The sequence below is a fragment of the Corvus kubaryi genome, unplaced genomic scaffold, assembly GCF_017639235.1.
Source record: "Corvus kubaryi isolate FWS band 111438036 unplaced genomic scaffold, C.kubaryi_AGA036_p1.0 37394, whole genome shotgun sequence".
NCBI classification, from domain to species: Eukaryota; Metazoa; Chordata; class Aves; order Passeriformes; family Corvidae; genus Corvus; species Corvus kubaryi.
The window spans coordinates 6987666-7007277 of record NW_024581133.1 but is presented as its reverse complement, the minus strand read 5'-3'; the positions used below and the strand labels follow the sequence as shown (position 1 = coordinate 7007277).

Below are 19612 nucleotides of genomic sequence, written 5' to 3'. Positions count from 1 at the left end.
ATTCCATTTCGATCTACTAAGAGATGTTAAAATATTGATTTCTGTGGGTTTGTGCCACAGTCCCTTAGACTATTTTGAAAACCAGGACAACCTCAGAAATTAATCTGGACTCATCCTACATGAATGATCCTTCTCTGTATTTTTCACTTCAATGTTTTTCCCCAGCTCACCCCAAAGAACAGTTCTACCCTCTTAAAGTCCCATGTCCCAGCAGAGCATCCTTGCACAGCCAACTTTCTTTTGGATTGGGGTGGATCCCATTACCTAAAGAACTTGGGAAGACACCATCTCTTTGGCCCCTCAGGATCCACATTTAGGCAAGAGCCACCCAGGGAGCTAGAGAGTCCAAGGAAAAGAGATGGCCAAAAAATGGCAAAATCTGCAGCAAAACCCAGTACAATTGGATACTTTGCTTTGTGGTCACTACGGATTCTTTTTATTTTATCTGCTAAGATGAGATGAGTCACACCAAGTCCAGTCTGGGCCCTCACACTGCATCCCAACCCATTGGTCCAATGCACGATGCCAACAAGAGGTCACTGTACTACCTCTGTGCTTCATTCCCAACCAACTTTGGAGGAGGGAAAGAAGCTTAGATGGCAAGGAGGCTTCCCTTGAGCATTCCCTTTGCCAGCTCTCACCTCCTGCCTCTCATCCCCTCAAGATGAGCTGTACCTTTTTAGTTGAGCTCCGGATTCGAGGCAGCATGTAGATTTCTTCCAATTCTTTCTGCCTTTCTTCCTCCTCCACCTTTTTCCTCTGCTCTTCTGGAATGATATCATCCCAGTCCTTCTGGGACCGCTCATCCAGCTCTGTCTCTTCCTCCTCCATGGTTGCAAAGTTGGCAACCTTTTTACAAGCAAAGGAGAAGTTTTAGCAATTCCCTCCCCTGGCAGGAACACCCCAGAGTTGTCTGCTAAGCCTCAACTCCTTCTCCATAGGAACTCTGCCAACACTTCCATAACTACTTCATAATTGATCCCTATGGCACTACGTTCCTGGCTCCTTGCCACGTCTTTGGACTACCAGCATTTGAGGAAGTACGTGCAGTTGAAGAAGTACTGCTGAGTATTTGTAAATTATTGGGTTTGTTTCCAAATTTGGTAAATTCTGCATTTTATTCACAGCCTTCAAAACCACTTTATTGAAATTAAATTAATACCTACATCAGAGGGGTTGGAACTGGATGGTCTTTAAGTTCCCTTCCAACCCAAACCATTCTGTGATTCTGTGATCTCTCCGAGGTGTTCCTGCCTGTTACTGACCTCACCACCACGGCAGGGTGTGGGGAGCCACATTCCCACACCCCACTCCAGAGCTTGGGGGTCCATACCTTGAACTGGGAGAGCAGCTCATCGGTGGCACTGGTGGACACTTCATTCTCCCGTGTCTCAGCCAGACGCAGAATCTCATCGATGTCCATCTCCTGCCAGTCAGGGAGAAGGAGGGATAAAGCGGAGGGTGCTGAGCACAGCAGGAAGTAAGAGGCTTTGAGAACAGACTCGTGTGCTGATATGAGCTAAATAAAGTGCAAATATCTGCAAGGTGTCATCCCAGAGGTCAAGGATGAACTAGCTCAAGTGGTACAACAAAGTACAAATTAGGTGACAGAACAGAAGGAAAGGACCATCAAGGCAGAACAGTGGGGAAAATTTCCAGGCAGTGAGATGTATGAGCTGTGGACTGTTTCCCTGGGGGGAAGCTCTGCTGCTTGGACCATTAAGAGAATTGGGCAAAACACTCAATGCTAAACTATCAAGCAATGCTGCACTGAGGCAGGAGAGAGCAACCTGTTCACTGCACTGTGCTGACTCCCGCCTCGCTCAGAGCCACCAAAAAAGGGATGCTGAACAAGTGCTCAGAAGAGGCAGGGAGAGGAGCCTTCAGCAGGCTGTGCTGTCACTAGCTAATAATCCTCAGGAGCCAAGGGACTCCCTTGGTGACCATTACTATTTAATTCCCAACAATAAGGCTCTCACAAGCCCCTTGTCCCCCAGCCCCAGACTCTGCCTTCAGCTACTCCAGAACCCGTGTTCACCTGTCTGCTCTCATGCACATGGCAAGAACAAAGCAGGAGCAACCCCACACAGTCCCTCTTGTAGACCTGCAGAGCACTACAAACTGTTATGTGATTTCAATTTCAAACTACCTGAGGCTCTGACTCTTCCCCTTCAAGCTCCTTGAAAAGATCTTCAGCTCCAAACTTCAAAATAGCTGTCAGCTCCTCTTTGTTGAAGGGATTTGAGCTGCAAGAACAAACGAGAAGGAAAAGGTGTTTTGAGCTGTTCAGAACTGCTACAGCACAAAACCATACCGAAGTTTTTCCTAACTGAAGCAAGGAGTAAGTTATCTACCCAGCACTATAAAAAGCTTTGTTATTAATCTCTTTCCTGCTCTAGCACAGACAAAGACTGCAATGGGAACCACCTCCATCTACTGGGGGAAATGAAGAAAATCTGAGGTCACTGCCAAAATGCAGCTGTTCCACAGCCAGGTTCCCTCAGACCAGGATGATCTCTGGGTGGAAGACAGAAGGAAAAACAAGTAATACACTAAAACTCATTTTTAATGTCTCATCATCTTTATTCTATGTGTCCAAATTAATGGCTGCAGAAGCCAAATCAGTGGAAGCTGCCATTACTTATTAGCCTTCTGCCCTGTACTTTATCAAATAAATACTGGAAAATGCCAGCAAGTGAAGCTGGTTATGCCACGAGTTCCAGACATTTCTGCCTCCTGACACAGTCACATACTTGGATCTCCCAGAGTTGTTGTCCAGAACAGTCCGGCCAGTGGTGTCCATACGCTGGATAACCAAATGATCCAGCACCATTTTCTTCTTGGCTCTCTCAATGATCTCCTCCTCCACTGTCCCCTTTGTGACCAGGCGGTAAATATTCACCTGAGTGGCAAAAAGAGAACACAGCTATTTCCTGGACAGGCTCTGCTGATATAGCAATGCATCCCTCAGCTGTTTTCACTGGGCTGCTGGCATTGTGTCTTCATGTACAGATGTGCTTTTTCAGAAGAAAAACAAGCACATTCTCTTTGTATCTCAGGAGATCCAGTTAAAATCAGGATGGTTAACACAGATCTTGTAGTGTGCCTAAGCACAGAGTAAAAATCTTCTGAAACAACCACTCTAAATTCAAACTAGCACCAAGCTTTTCACATATCTAATAACCCCTAGTAAAGGCGGACGTTCTACTTTTTATCAGGGTAAGAAAGAACAAAGTCCACTAGGACTAGGCTGAGAAGTGCAATTCCATGGGTTGGGTTCTGGGTTTGTTCAAAACCAACAGAAAGACTTGGGATCTGGCAAATCTGGGATGGTTTTTTGTCTCCTACTTTTTAAATGAGATTCCCTTGGGCAGCACTCTCTGGAGCAAGGACTGGGACAAAAAGCCCATGTTTTCAGAAGCTCTGGTGAGGTGAGAGGCTGTTTAGATGCACACACTGAAGGCACAGTGAAAACAACCCAGGCAACTCTTCTCACCTGCTTCTTTTGTCCGATCCGGTGAGCTCGGGCCTGAGCCTGAAGATCATTTTGGGGGTTCCAGTCCGAGTCAAAGATAACAACAGTATCAGCAGAGGCCAAATTTATTCCCAGCCCCCCAGCTCGTGTTGACAACAAGAAACAGAAGTCCTGGGAAGGAAAAAACAGAAGTATCCATGAGTTAACCAACTTGTAACTGTGGGTATAAAATGGCAATGGTGACTCAAAAACTGTACAAGGAAATGGAGGGAAGGCTCTGTTGCACTCATGCTTTTTAAAGTTGAAAAACTATTTCCTTCCCATATACCCTGTTCATGCAGGCTGAGCAGCACCAGTCTTTGAGCCCAGACCCAGAGTTAGGCAGTGCTGGCCCAGGTGAAGTGTGTGCTACTCCAGACATGAATCAATACGGGAGAGCAACACAAGCAGCTCAAGGCAAGGGAACCTTGGAGTCACTTTTGAAGGTCAGACCACATTGCCCACCAGATTCCTACAACAGCAGCAGGCAAACACCAGCTTTTTATTGCCTGAATCCTGTTAGGAGTGAGATCAGCAATGAACAGACTGTGCCAGGTTAAAGCCAAGATGCCTGAACCTCCACAGATGCCCTCAGGACAGGGGATCTATGGGCATTCTTGCTCCTTCCCTCCTCACACTTCCTTTTGTTAACTTTCCCACAACCACGATCTCTCCCAACTCCTGTGTGAGCCAAGAATTCTGCTCCAGCTCAGGCTTCTGGAGTGAGGAAAGGTATTTCTCACAGCTGGGCTGACTGACACAAAAACAAGTGTCTTGCACCAGTCACTGTGAGTCAGCAAGCCCAGATGAGAGGCTTCAGATGCCCTCTCCTATTACACTGGAGACTTTCACCTCCAACATCAGACTTCACTACCTGCCAGCACTTAAAATCCTGCCATTTTATATCCAAAACCAGCTTCAGACTGGAATCACTCAGCAACCATCTCATTCTCCAGACCAACAGGGAGAGAATTGCTAAATTTTGGCTCTTCCCAGCTTCTTCAGGACTTTCTGGAGATGTGGCTCACAGCCCTGTTCCTTGGATGTGGGAGATTTAAAATAAGCAATATGGCTGGTTGCAAAACCTGCCATATCTGTGTCTTTAAAAGTACCTGGGGTACTGTAAAAAGAACTGAACTGAACTAATCCCCTCTTGTCAGACACAACCTGTGGCTCAGCCACAAACCCTCTGCCCAGGCCTGCGGTACCTCGGAGCCGTCGGCGTTGAAGTGATCCAGCGCCTGCTTTCGGATCTCCCCCTTGATCGAGCCGTCCAAGCGCTGGAAAAATCAACAATAATGATAAAAGAAAGAAGGTAAAGGAGCCCTGAGGGCTGCACCCGAGTGCTGTCAGCCCTACAGCCCCCTTTGCAGCCTGCAGCGTTTAATTGTTAAAAATAGCCGCCAATTAAAAATAACTGCACTGCCTCAGCTGTGTCACAAGGGCTGGGGGATGCTCGGGGAGCAGGCACACAGTGGGTGACACCACAGCTCCTGTTACAGGCTCCCAGCCAGGCTCTCTGTGCTCACTGTCCTCTCCTCAGGGTTTATCACAGGACAGTGATATCACAGGAGTGGCCTGTCAGAGGAGTTTTGCAGAAATGGGGCCATCCCGAAATGAAGGGACATCCCAGCTGCCACCAGTAAGTGCCACCTGTAATCCCAGCCACCAGCCTCTGGGGAACTCAGTGACTCCCATTGCTGAAGCTCCCTCCACTTTTTCCCACTTTCAAGGGGACCCACATTGTTTTCCATGCTGATGTTTCTCACCTGAAAAGGGTAGTGTTTGATAGTCAGGTACTCCGCCAAGATGTCCAGCATCCTCACCATCTGGGAGAAGATCAGCACTCTGTTGCCTCTCTCCCGCAGCCTGGTCAGCAGCTTATCCAAGAGAATCAGCTTTCCACTGCTCCTGACCAGAGACTGAAGAAATAACCATCATTTCCAATCTTACCCTTATGTACATCACACAGAGACCTGCACAGACCTGCTCCTTTTGGGGTCATGCATCTCTTGTATATCTCTAATCTAATCATATGGGTTTACACAGCAGAGGCCACACACACAATGCATCACACAAGAGAGATCTTACACTGCCTGCAACTCCTGCTCTTGAAGGCCACAAAATGTTGCCTACAGTGGAAGTGCAGGGCTGGGGGTTCAAATGGCTTAGCTGTGAGGACTATTTTTAAAGGAGAAGCCACAGAAGCTAAAGCTTCACCAGGTATTATCCTGCTGGGAGGACAAAAGAATGAAATCTAAGGAAAAAAGGTGGTGACCAAGGACACCACTCACCTGCAGGGTCTCAAGGCCATTCTCTCTCTCGTTTTCCTCAGGAGGTTTGATAAGGTAGCAATGGTTGCAGCACTTTTTCAATTCCATCACAATGTTCAGGAAACCAGATGTGCTTCCCCTTGTTCCCTTTGAAAGAGCTTTGTAGTTTCTTGTCAAAATCCACCTGCAGGCAGGAAAATTAAAGCCCAGATCATCACTCAGTGCAGAGCAGAGTCTTGGAGGAACAAAACCTTCAGGAAGAGCTCATTCAGGCATCCGTCTACTTCCCGCCCTCCATCTCTCCTCACTTCTCTTACAGAATACTGCTCTTTCCTCCCTAAAAACCGTGACCTGACTTTCTTGTTGATATTATCACAGTTTAATATTCAACAGCCTGCCAATTTCGTGCATATTTTCACTCCCCCAGGAAAGACATAACCTCTGTCTTGCAAAACTGGCCAGTTGAACTGTATCACTCTACAAAAGCATCTCCCAGAAGGAAAGATACCAACCACCCTACCTCATATTCCTACTGGGAAGCTCCCAGTACTACAGGTGATGGTGTCACATTGCCCTCTGAAGGAACATATTGCCAAGGACCACATAAAGATGTGTCCATTTCTACTGGCACTCCCAGTAACTTATTCAGTGACTCACTTGTAATACTGTTTCTGCAGAGCAGACATTTCCACCCGGAGGATCTGCTCCACTTTGGCTGGCAAAGATTTCTCAACATCCTTCTTCACTCTGCGCAGGAGAAACGGCTCCAGGACTTTGTGGAGGCTCTGGTAGCCATTCTCTCTACCTTTCCCGTGGTCCTCTTCAAAATCCTCCCAGAACTCAAACCTGGCAACAGAAAGGAAGAGAAAGGAAGGGTCAGAATATCTCTTGTCTTATGGCACCAAACAGCATCTATTGGATACACTCCTGCTCCACCACAAGACAGGAGACCATCAGTTTAATGGAAACACAGTGGAAGACAAGAGGTTCACTCTGCTCAGGTTAACTAAACAGATGGCTGGCAAAGCTAGAAGCTCTCTGGGCTTAGATGCCTTCCTAACATCTTATATTTGAGCTCCACACTGACTCCCAGGACCCAAAATCCCAAGTCCCCCACTATTTTACTCTGTTGGCATTTACCTGGCAGTAGTTTCTGAACTTTCCGCGGTGCCTCCCTGAGGCAGGGCTTTGACAACTGGACTGTTTTACCCTGCTCTGAAGGCTCTTTTGGGATTGTTGGCTCCTCTGACAGCTCCTTTGAAATGTGGAGATCCGCTCTCCTCCACTTGGGAGACCTCAAGCCTCTCCTTCACTCTTTCTGTGATCCAACAAAAAGAATTTGGGGGACAGCTCTTCTTGCAGTCAAACATCATTTTAGTGAACTTTGGGGCATGCTTGCCTTAGCCTTAGAGATGCCCATAGCTCATTTTATTTTAAAGAAAACAAAACATTTGTTACACTGTAGACACACAATCAGCCAGACAGCACCCCAGAGCTGCCACGAAATGGTTGGCAGGGGTGCCTGAACCACAGTGTACAGGAAACCTCAGAAATGGCTGAGAAGATTTTCTTAAAACAAGTTTAGCTTTTTAGAGATGGCTGGAAGACAGCAGACAGATTTGAAAGCCATGTATCAGGTTTCCCCATTCAGTTTGCTGCCAGAAATACTCCTTGTGTTAGTTATTTAACCTTTGATTTTCCCAACTAATGTCTGTTCTCCTGTCACTGCTGTCACACCACTGAGTTTAATTCAGGGATTTAATTCAGGGATTTCTGCCATTCTGCACTCCCTTGAGCCTATTTAACAGATGAGAATGGACCGAGACATTTCTTGGAAGGCCCAGAAGGAGACTCACTTCTCTGGCATGATGAAGTGCAGCAGGGACCAGAGCTCCTTGAGCGAGTTTTGAAGCGGGGTGCCGGTGATCAGCAGCCTGTGGTTGGACTTGAAATCAATCAATGTTTTGTACAGCAAGGAGTCATCATTTTTCAACCGATGGGCTTCGTCCACGCCTAGAAAGGCCCAGTTAATGCTTCCCAGAACAGTCTGGAGGAAGAGAAGGAAAAAAACACAGGCGCCGAGGAGACGCTGGGTCAGACAGGCCCCACCACCTTGCACATGTGTCTCTCTCCAAGGGCAGAAAGCCCTGCAGTGTGTGCTGTCCAGCGTGTCCTGCCCCAGCCCTGCGGCTGGATGCTTGCAGGATTTTCTTGCTAACAAAATCTGGGGACCAAGGTGTCTTCCCAGAAAGGAAACGGTGGAAATTAGCCATGCTGTAACACACTCCTGCTGTATCTCAGTAGTCTTGCAGCAAGTACACCTACTCTAATCCTCCTTTGCTTTACCCAGAAAGCACAGTCCTTTCCCAGCTCTTTACTCCCCACTTTCTCCATACCCTTGGGGCCCTGGGTAGCACTAGCCCCACTGCAGCAAGAACAGGAGAGCAGATTAACAAGCCTAAAAAGTTCAGATAATCCAAGAGTTTTGATTTTAATTTTTTTCTTTTTTTTAAGCTTTTTGTTTTCTGCTAGGACTCAGTGATACACTGACAGGGCTGATGAATATTTCCTAAGCCGACAAATTTCTTGTGGATGTAAAAATGTAAATACTGTTAACACTGTGGCCACAGGTTCAGTGTAATGTTTTGTCCTCTTAACAAGCCTAAATTAAACCAGGTAAAAATCCAGGTACTGCTGGATACTGCCAGATGTCTTTCATGTAAAAAGAATAGCACAACTGTGCAGTACAAGAGTGAAGACACTGTAACATGTGCCCCACATTCCCTGTGCATTACTGGCAAGAAAAAGCAAATAGTGGCTGTAGTTCTCCATCACCACAGAGGGAAGAGGTGAAACCCACTAGCTGAGGACTGGCTTTCCGTTTGAAAATGAGAGAAAGTCTAAGTAAAAACATCCTTGGACCATTACTCACCTTATCCTTCAGAAGGATCTCGTATGTTGTGATAAGTGCATTGAATTTCAATCTTTTAGACTGAGAATGGATCCACTCATATTCACGTATCTGTGAGGGGACACAAAAGTTGACTTCAACAAATGTTATCAAAAGGAAAGAGTTAACAATTGTTCTTTTAGTGTAGCTGTAGCCAGAGACTCCAACCAAGTCCAAACCCTTGTTGTTCCAAGGTGCCATTTGATGAGCTCAATGTGCCCTAGGAACAACTTGTTTTAGTGCACACATTGTTCAACTGCCCGTGCACAGGTAGCAAAATAAGGTCAGCTTGCTGTTGTGACATTAATGAGCACATCACCTCACTGTGGACACCACTAGAGTCCCAACACTTGTGTGCTCCGTTGTCTGAATAGCTCCAAACACTGAAGACAAGCACTTTTACACTGCTGGACTCCTCACTGCATGTTTCAGCCCAGAGCAGTAGTGGCTTCCAGATTCTGAGAGAAGCCAGTACTCCTGCACTCACTCCAAGAGGGAAAATAAAGCAGAAAATTCCCTGCAGCAGGGAATTACATCCACATGCTCAGCTACACCAGCTCCAGCTGCCTGCAGTGCTGCCAGCACTATCCACCAGCCTCTCCAGCTGACTGTGTGTCACACACATCACACACAAGCTGCTGCTTTGCACCCAGTGCTTCTCCCTGAGCCCTCACCCTTTGCTCTCTGATTACACACCATGTTCCTGCTCATGAGGTCTCCAATGTAAACCACCACGTTTATCTCGGGCGCCCACACTTCAAACTCCCTCTGCCAGGAGGTGAGGGTGGACAGGGGCACGACCACCAGGAAAGGGCCGTACAGCTGGTGCTGATGGAACAGGTAGGACAGGAATGATATGGTCTGAATTGTCTTGCCTAGTCCCATTTCATCAGCCAGGATCACGCTGTTGTTCCTGAGAAAGAGGAGAACAAACAAAAATGCTGCCTGAATGCATGTTTCTGCCACTTTGAATTTACTGTGCTCCACGTGAACAGCAATCCACAATAAGGACAGAGAGGGGCAGTGCAAAAACAGTTATTTGAACAATTCCAAGTGGATCCCAGGGACAGCCAGACTGAACATGGCACAATAACATGCAAAAATTAACTATGATGACTCCAAACTGGAGGAAAACAGGCGAAGGCAGAGGGGAATCAGTGGCCTAATTTTAGGACATTTCTCAAAGACTTCAATGAGTATAAAAGCACACTGAGCCAGAAACCTTTTTTTCCCATTAAGTCAATGGAAATCTAGGGCTGATATGTGCCAGACTCACACAAATTCAGCATGTGAACAGGCCCAGACAGGGAAAATGCTTTTTGTTTTCATACAAGGTTTCTTAAATTCATGTCTGCATGTCTGCATTCGTGTCTGCAACGCAGCCAGGTATGATAATATTTGGAATCTTCCAAGCTGCAGAAGGAGGGTAGGTAAAGACCTCACTTGAAAAGAGGAGTGCCAAATCCTTCTGGGACAAAAAAGCCACAGAATGAACATCACAGCCTCTGTACATACTTGCACCAGGAGTGAGCGAGCCAGTTGAGGCCCTCCAGCTGGTAATCCCGCAGCTCCAGGTTCTCCCCACCGATGTACGAGGGCTGCTTCTTCAAGGCAACAAACCTCGGCCTCTGCTTCAACACCTGAAAGACATGCTGCCATAAGTCTATCAAAGAAAAAGACCAAATAGTCAGTAGCTGAAAGGCTGAAAATTCAGCAATGAAATCTATGAATTCAGCAAAGAGTGCCTATCTCTTAACTGGTTCAAGTCCATCCACATTTTCCTAGCCAGTGCTTCTGTCTGCATTTCTTGTGATTTGCCTGCTGGTTTATGATCAGGGCTCTGAGTCCCCCAGGAGTGTAGTAAGCTGCACAAAATGCACAGGAGTTGGAACAAGCTCCACTTCCTTCTTTGTCCTCTTTTGGTTTTTCTCCCATTATTCCTGTCCCTCTCCTTCACTGCATCAGCATCTTGCAGGCTTCCTCTTTTCCCAGGTGTACTGTTTTTTCATCCAATTGATATTAAAACTGCTGCAGCTCCTTCTGAGGAGGAAGCACTTTGCAAGGATTAATTAAGCCTCCCGCTCCCCAGGGGGACATAACGTTCTCACTGTGCACAGACTAAATGAAACTCAAAGGGGTTCGCATTCTGCTTGAAGTACAATACGAGAACAGCAAACTACCCTTCAAACGCAGGTGGGAGGATGGGAAAATGTTCTCTGACATTTATCCTGAAAAAATTTCATGTTCCCACTGCTTGCATCTTCCCCCAGCCTGGAGGAACCCAGCAAAGGAAAGAAGAGAAGCCAGCAAACCTTGCAGTCCCGGGTGGGAATCGTCTTGGAGTTGTTACGACTGTTGAAGCTGTCAATGCAGTGCTGAAATTTCTTGCTGATCAGAGCCTCATCTTCCCAGCTGCACTCAGCATAGGGCAGCCCCATCCACTTACACAGGTATTCGGGGTCATTCGAGGATGTTTTGCGACTGTTTGCTGTAAAATATGCCAAAAAGCCCAAAGCTCAGCACCTGAGGTTGAGCAGCTGAACCACAAGTGCAGTTCACAGGCTGAACTGCCCGGACAGCCACAGGACAGCTCTTGACTCATAGGAAAAGTGTAGAGAGACCAAAAAAATGCTCTTTTACCTGGGAAATCTGAATGTCCCGTGGCAGACTTGCTGGTCTTCACAGCTGTGTTTGGAGAGAGAAGGGAAGGGAGGGTTGGAATGCTGGCAGCCAGCAGAGGGAGCAAGGCAGGCGATCACTGCCTCACACCCACGTTTTTACAGGAATTCTACTGGAAATAGGTTAAACAGCTCTCCACACCAATTCCCAAAGCAGCTGGGTGCTGGCACTTCTGACTGACATGACTGTGATATTACCAAAGCACTCAGTAAGTTCTGTTTTTATTTTTATGAATTAATCATGAAAATCTCACCCCTGAGCTGCCTTGCAGCCTAACCCCATCCTCAACCACACCCCGGAAAGTGGTCCTCACAAAAGCCACGCCCATGCTGCTGCTTTGGAAACAAACACCTTGCATCCAAAGGGTTCAAGACAAAGAACTTCAGCAGCCCCTCAGAAACAAGTGCGTCATCCCATAATCCAGGCAAGCAGAGTCACTTATTTGTATTGCTTGTAAATACAAATCTGTAAACCTGGATTTCTACTGTCCAAATTCCTAAATTTCACACAATGAAATACACTAAATACCGGGGGTTTTTTCTTCAGAGATACTGGAGGACAGGGAAGAAGAGAGAGCTTCACACTCCTTCTGCTGTCACATGGATTAAAGTTCCCACTCCCACTTCACCCCTTTACCAAAGTCTTGGCTCCACTTACCAATTACCCTCTCCACTATTTGATACTGTTTGTTCAGCTCTGAAGCCAGCTCTTGTTGGCAGTTGAAATATTCTACATCTTCAGGTGATACCTTGCCCAGCCTAGATGCAAAATAACCCAAAAGAAAAAAACAACCCACTATAATGCTTCTGTCATAGTGCTCATGGATGTTACATATAGAAAATCTACTTGCCTACACGGCTCTGACATTCAGACAAGTCACAGGAGCAAACTACTGTTATATGACATGTTTCTTAAATTTCCTGTAATTATAAATTATTGCTGAGAAGCAAATGTCATAGATGTTGAGATTGCCTCCCTGTTAAATGCTGCCTTATTCTGATGCAAGAATCAGTCTCAAAACAGGAATCAAATAGAGATGGAAGCTGCTACTCCAGCTTTACCACTTTGGAAATACACCACAGCTTCCCATTATAGTTCCTGGGGAAGCTGGACATAAACTGATGCAAAAACTTGTACACAGAGATGCCCACAATTAACAAGAGTTAGTAAGGCTGCAAGCCCTCACAGCACCTCCTGGGCCAGGTGAGTCTGTGCACCATTTATTTGTCACCAGCTCTCCCAATTCTTAAGCCTAGGAAGCAGCAATAGTGTGAACTTATGCCTTGCCCTCTCCATTTTACAGCCATCCACACTGCAGACATCATTTCTGTGAGGGGGACATTCCTCAGCAGGCAAAGAGAGACCAGAGTGCACATGAAACATACTTTGTAAGAAGAAATCAAACATTTTCAGTCACGACTCCTCAAACCTCTGGCTGAAAATTACTTGCCCAAGGCCAAATCACTGCCTGGAGTGAAGCCTACCATTGCTTGATCTCCTCCTCTTTTTTCTTGAAGTTTTCGAGCTTTTTCAGGCCCTTCACTTTCTGCTGCTGCAAGGACTCCTCGCTCTCCCACGTGCTGTGGATGTATGACCAGCCCTTCCATTTGATCAGGTACTGAACTTCCCCCTCATCCTTCTCCGGGTCGAAGTCGGCGCTGGGGTTGCCGTTGGCCTCGGTCGCGTACACCGTGGTGGAAGCTCCAATGGCTGCAAGAGAGACCAGCCTGCATTTGGTACCTTCATTATCAACCACTGGGCATTAACTGCATTAGAGCAGGAAGTTACTCTTGTAATACATCTTTTGCGGGAGCACAAAGAGCATCCGACAGATTCTGCAACTCTGTAAGGCAGGCACACAAAAGTTTTCCCTACAGCAGAATCTTTTTAAAGCTGTCATAAGTAGCTTTTCTTTAAGTATAATTCAAAGGCCCCTTGAAAGTGTTCACAACCATTCAGTTTTACAAAACATTTTTGTAAGGCTTTGAGAACAAAACATTGGCTTTATTTTCATTATGGCTTTGTCAATGGGGCCATGAAAACTGACTCTCTTAGATCTGTTTTATATTTCAAAGCAAAGAAAAGCAGAAATGACTGCATCTCTAAAATGTGTGCAGGCTAAATGAAAGCTGCCGAGTACATAAACTATAGAGATTTTAGGATTTTAAATATTATATGTTACAAAAGCTATTACATATTACAAGACATAAATAAGAGGCACAGAGGAAAAGATGAAAAGCACTGAAACAACCCTTGGCCCCACTTTGAAGTTACAAAAGCATTGCACCAGCTCAAAGAAACCATGAGCACGTGCGATTGCCATCAGAAATAAAGGCTTCTTCCAGAGCCACGCACCTCCCTTTTTTCCAAGCCTGATGTCCAAGACTTTCTCAATAGTTTCACTGTTGTCTTGTTGTTCATCAGCACCTTCCCCAGTCATCTCTATCAGGTCATCAGAATCCGTCTCAAAATCATCATCCTCTTTGTAGCTGAATAAGATCAAAACCAAACTGATATAAAACCCTTAATTCTTCCCAGCCCACCAACACAGAGAATGGCTCAGACTGGAGCACCTTCTCCAGCATTTATCCCGTGGTTCAGTGCACGTTCAGCACACGCATGCCTTAAGTCATCCATTCAGTATTTTTCCCCAAGACACTTAAACAGCTACACTTTATCAGACTAATCCTCTATCTTGCCCATATAATTTTTCTGACCATGGCCAACATCAGATGATTCATAAGGTGGAACAATCTCTGCAGCAGAAGCAAGGCCATAACAGAGAAAGTCTCCACTGTTGAGGGAAAGATTATTCTATGGAGGTTGCAGAGGCTGCACGGGTGCCTACACTGCCCTAGGAACTCCACTTCTCATCTTTGATGAATGTTTAACCACCACAAAATATCATTTGAACGGCTCTTTGCAAGTCCCTTATCGGGACTGCCCGAAAGGTGAGAAGGTACACTGGGGAATGGATAAAGCTTTACCTCCACCCTGTCTCAACACACTGTCCCAGGGCGTTACCTATCAGCCACTCTCAGACAATTGGTCCAGTCCAGCACAGCTCCTCCCTTTTGCTCATTTTCATCTATTATTTGCAATTATTAATCTCATCTGAGAGTGCTTTACAAATATCATGCAAACCTCCTCACGTTTCTCTAAGAGGGACTGGTAAACATTCCCTCCTTCACAGATGGCAAAACAAGGTAAACCAGGATGTTCCCAGCATGAACCTGTCAAAAGAGCCACACCTCAAACACAGGTCTCTGCAGGGCAGAGCTGGGACTCTGCAGGACCACACAGGGAGTCAGGGCCCCCAGTGCTCCCCCTTCCCCAGCCAGCTCTCACCCCCAAGCAACCCCACTCTTCTTCACACCTGACATTTTTGGCTGCTCTTCGCCGAGTTTGTCTCTTGGGGGTCTCATCGTCTTCATCATCATCATCATCTTCAGATGAGTCTGGTTTCTTTCTCTTCCCACGCTGGATTTTGTGGGGCTTTTTAACACCAGTTTTGGCCACTGTTCTAAAATAAGAGTTAATAAAGCCATAATACAGCATGGTTTGTGTAAATATCTGCTTCACTAAGTCTTTAAGGAAGCACGAGTCTCAAATATTATATCCTAAGGGATTTAATCTGCTCTATCATGGAAAACACTCTATTGCTCACTGGAGCATGAGATGCGGAGATGAGGGAGTAACTAGGCCCTAGGTTTACTAGGCCGTAAACAAGGGTAATATTGCAGGAAAAATACACATTCGTTAGTGACAAACAGGGATTTCCTCTCCATGCAGCACAGGCAGAAAAAGAGACTGAACCAACCATTCCTTACCTCCTTTGGACAGGCCTTCTTGCTTTAATTTTCTTCGGTTCAGGCTCACTCTCTCCACTGGTGCCTTGCTCCCCTCCATCTTCATCCTCTTCTCCGGCAGAGACCTCTCTTTTCCATTTAATTCTGTGGTCAGAAATGTAGGTCATGAAGGGCAATGATATTTCTACACAAACACCTGAACGAACACCTGGGGGGTCTCAGTCACCTGGGCTTTTGTTCACACAGAGGCAGGACTGCCTTGAGTGAGAGCAGCTCTTACCACATGCAACCACGTGCTGGCGGCAGAGCTGTACTGCTCAAACCTGGGTGGGCAAGGGCTTTGATTAATTTTTTTCCCTCTACCTCTGCATTTTTGAGATGGGCTGGAAGGATCTGAAGAGAAGTGCTCACTGTCACAGAGCACGAGCCACAATGTGCACAGTTACACGAGCGCCTTAGAGCCCAGAAAATGGAACAACGAGTGTCCAGACATCTAAATTCTCCTGTCAATTCAAGTTTCCAAGTGTGAAGCCAAGTCACATTGCACCATTAGTGGAAGGAAGCACATTCTCTGAGGGCAACTCAGAACAAAGCTGCAGCTCCAAAATGCCTTTTGGAGGAGCCCCTCCTCTCTCCAAGGGGACATAGAGGGTCCACAAAGATCATTCTCCTTGACCAGGAGAGGTTCATATTACCACAGTCCTCCCTCTACTTTATCACCTTCCCTCCTGCACTGATGGGTACAACTAAATGAAGAGTTAAAAAACAAGATGCAGGAGAAAGTGAGCAGGATCATGTGGCTGTGTTTAGATTTTCTCCATCAGGCAGCTCATGGTTCCCTACTTCACTTCAGTGTTTGGAAAAACTAAAAGGTACTTCCTAGATGGGAAAAAGGCAGTAAAACATGACTGTAAGTGCACTCATTTACAGTGCTCAGACATCCAAAGCATTCTTTATGGAAGTTCTTTTGTTTTAACAGAGGGTTATAAAAGATAAAAGAGGATAATAATTTGGCATTTTATTCTCAGTTAATCAAAAAGGTGGGAGGAGAAGGGATTAAACAGTTTTAAGTATCTCTGAAGGAGAATCAGTAACCTGATGGAAGAGCGAATTGACTGACAACAGAAAGTGAACCTGACTCATTCAGATTCCATCACAGGCACAGTAGGAAAATACAAACAGAAGTTGGAAAATTGCATCCATCAATAGATACATATTCATGCTTCAATTTTAGTAATCCGAAGTATTATTACTGGAAATATTAAAGTATTTATTTATTTTACAAGCTCTCCATGTTGACAGCTCCTATCAAACAATCCAGTGTGCTACTGTACTGAGAAATAAACCAAAGCATCACCACTCAAAACCCTTTCTTTAGAAACTTACTTTCTTTTCAACTGCTTCTGGCGTCTTCTTTTTGGGCTCTCATTTTCAGATTCGCTACTTGCCTTTAATTGAAAAGAAAGAAAATCAGGTTGTATGCTTTACTCTGGACTGTCTTCTCAAGGATGCAAGTGAAACACGTGCCCGTGGGCTGAGCCCAGCTCCTTCCCCTGCAGCCTGAAGGACGCTTTGGTGCAGAGCAGCTGCCTCCCAGCACCACCACCTCAGCTGCACAGTCCTGCTGCTCTGCTCTCAATGTGAGGAAGGAAACTCTCTGCAGGAAGCCTGGAGAGCTCTACAACATCACCTATCCTGGAGTCCCTAAGCCCAGGACCCATCCACCCCTCAGCATCAACCCCCAGTGCCCAAGAGACACCATGGCAGCAGCGGGCAGGCAGACCTGCAGTGTGTGCAACACCCCAGAGATTGCAAACCCATGGGTGAATTTATCCCAACAAATGCATTATGATCTCTGCCTTCATTGCACAAACTTCCTACAAGGAATGAAATAAAAATATTGTCATAAAAAGGCAATATTCTCATCAAAAGAGTGTCCCTGTCTTGTTGTTGGGTTTTTTCTGCCACAGCAAAAGTCACCAAGGACCCAACTGGGTCAGAGCCGTGTCCTGCTGCTTTCCTTCCTCCTAGTCCTACAGTTTCAACCAGTGAAGTCTCTGTGGCTAAATATATCTAGAGTTATTCTAACTACTTGCTGTACTATTTTAAAAGTGGGTGTCACTAATTCCCACAGACCAAGATAGCTAAAATAATCTCTTTATGCTGGTTGTACACAACCCCATTTTCATAAAAACTAGTCAACCATGTAAACAGATCACCACACAGACAACATGACTTCTTATCTTCCCCCAGAAAACACAAATAGGCAGGGACAAAACTGAAGAAACCCATGTGAAATTTCTAGAGAAGTATTAAAATGACAGAAGTAGCCTCTAAGTTTGCTTGTGCCACACACTTACTAGAAATCTTCCGCCTCTAGCTGCTTTTTGCCACAGTATTCAGCTTTGGCTCCAGGCCATGATGGACAGGTCTGTCCATCACCACAGTTTGCATCCTCTGACACCCCCACTGCCCTCCTGGACACAGCTCACACAGCTGTGCACACAAGGATCTTGTGAAATGGTGTGAGTTGCAACGTGCATCCTTCATTCCCATTTTCCAGCTTTCCTTCCACCCATAGAAAGGCCTGTCTCACTTGCATCAGTGTATCCATTAAAATCCACTAAAATACTGGACTCCATGTCTGACCATGAGCTTTCCTGGATTTGGTGTCAGATTTGCATGTGGCACAGTAACACCTTTTGCACCATATCTTACTACAAACACGTGTTCATCCACCTGTTTCACGGGCCTGCATGAAATCCCTGTCTCATTTACCAAGCATGAAGCAAGTGCCTGGCAAACACCATGGAGAGCCCTACCTACCCTTGCAACACAAGCAAAGCATTCCACAGATTTGTTTTGATACACAGAATCCAAAAGTCCTCAATTTTCCTTTTCTCTTTTAATCTCTTATCCACTTTCTGAAGCTTTTCCATTCTAATTGGGCATGATTTTAACAGCTGTCCCTCAGTGCACGTTTACTTTTGCTGTATTTTGGCAAGCCACAAGTAAAAAGAGATGGATTTCTGTTCTGCTCTGCATCAGAGAAGATCACATTGGGAGAAAACCAAATACAACCTTTAGCTCTTTGAAATTAACTCCACTTCTGTGCCAAAATCCCCTTTTCCAAGCTTCTAGTGTCCATTTTTCTAATGCCTGTACTCTCTCCCTGCTCTGTCGCTGGGTCTACAAAGCTGATGACAATCTCTTCATGACTCGACTTTTCCTCCCCTCTTCCACCTTGAAAAATGTAACTTGTGACTGCAGCTCAGCCGCCTTCTCTTACACTTTTCAAAGACACCATTGTGTGTTTTGGATGCATGTCAAGACCAGCTCCATCTCCACTGACACAGCCAGTCCCCAGCCTGAGTCACCTGCCTGCCTTGTGCTCCCACATCCTCCCCATCCCAGTATGGAGTGCTGGGAAGTGCCACACTGCAGCTCCTTAGCCTCTCCTCCCTGCTCCATCGTGTCTCCTGGTGATAAATTCCTTGTTCAAGGAAGGACAGAGGACAGCCAGAGAGCCAGGGCATGCCAGGTCCAGAGTGTGCACCCGAGGCCCTGTCTGCCCACCAACCACCATCATCAGGAACAGACTGGTTGGGAAATCACATGCAACTTGAATTTTAGTAACGTTACCTCCTTGAATGACACAAGCTAGACTGGCAAAGTCCGTCCCCAGTCCCCAGTGGGGTTTTTGTCAGCCCAGCAGGAGGTGCTCGGGTCACGCTGCTCGGTCCAGAGCGCGAGTGCCAGTGCTGGGCTCAGGCTGCCCCGCTGGGGTGCTGCTGCTGTGGCCAAGGGGAAAGATGACCTGTCTTCCCTAGGTCCCCTTTATCAAACACTACAAATCTACCTAACTTATTCCTGCACCACTACTTCCAGCTGGACTAGGATCTGGCCACTTACAATTTCCCCATCTCCAGCTTAAGGGATCAGCCTTCCCTCTCCATGGCTCACTGACTCCTCACATCAATTCTCTCCCTCTCCCAGCACATAAAGTGCACACACTTTTACTAAATTAATTACACTGCATTTTGCCGTAGAGCAAAGCCGGATAAACATAATGATGCTGCACATGTAGCACCAAGAAGAGCAACACAGAACAATTCAAAGTTCTGCTCCTATACATATCCATGAGTGTCCTTGCCACTAGCCCAGGGCAGGAGAAATGGAGATTCCAGGCCATTGGAGAGGAGGTCCAGGTGAGCCTCTGGACCTATTAGGAGAGACAATGACTTGCTTGAACAGAGCCAGTAAGTATTTCAGACTAAAGTCAAACTAAGGACTTGCTTATTTCAGAGCAAGCCAAGCTCTAGTGCTTCAGAAAAGCTGGAGAATCTCAGCTCATCCAGTTAGTTTTATGTCTGCTGAACTTCTCTTT

At 46.1% G+C, this 19612-nt stretch overlaps 1 protein-coding gene across 9 annotated transcripts in view; it reads right to left on the bottom strand.

Annotated features, from left to right (window-relative positions):
* CHD2 (chromodomain helicase DNA binding protein 2) overlaps positions 1–19612 on the bottom strand; it is an 84975-nt gene that overhangs the window by 15044 nt on the left and 50319 nt on the right. For all 9 annotated transcript variants that reach the window (XM_042039250.1, XM_042039251.1, XM_042039252.1 and 6 more), the window contains 21 exons: positions 16612–16673; positions 15247–15369; positions 14793–14939; positions 13772–13905; positions 12901–13126; positions 12074–12174; positions 11378–11422; positions 11050–11225; positions 10253–10377; positions 9434–9650; positions 8720–8809; positions 7644–7834; positions 6445–6633; positions 5809–5971; positions 5284–5436; positions 4723–4794; positions 3497–3646; positions 2754–2902; positions 2150–2246; positions 1334–1426; positions 676–849 (listed from right to left, as the gene is read on the bottom strand). In XM_042039250.1, the coding sequence (XP_041895184.1) occupies positions 676–849; positions 1334–1426; positions 2150–2246; positions 2754–2902; positions 3497–3646; positions 4723–4794; positions 5284–5436; positions 5809–5971; positions 6445–6633; positions 7644–7834; positions 8720–8809; positions 9434–9650; positions 10253–10377; positions 11050–11225; positions 11378–11422; positions 12074–12174; positions 12901–13126; positions 13772–13905; positions 14793–14939; positions 15247–15369; positions 16612–16673 (2877 nt within the window). The remainder of the gene's footprint in view (positions 1–675; positions 850–1333; positions 1427–2149; positions 2247–2753; positions 2903–3496; positions 3647–4722; positions 4795–5283; positions 5437–5808; positions 5972–6444; positions 6634–7643; positions 7835–8719; positions 8810–9433; positions 9651–10252; positions 10378–11049; positions 11226–11377; positions 11423–12073; positions 12175–12900; positions 13127–13771; positions 13906–14792; positions 14940–15246; positions 15370–16611; positions 16674–19612) is intronic.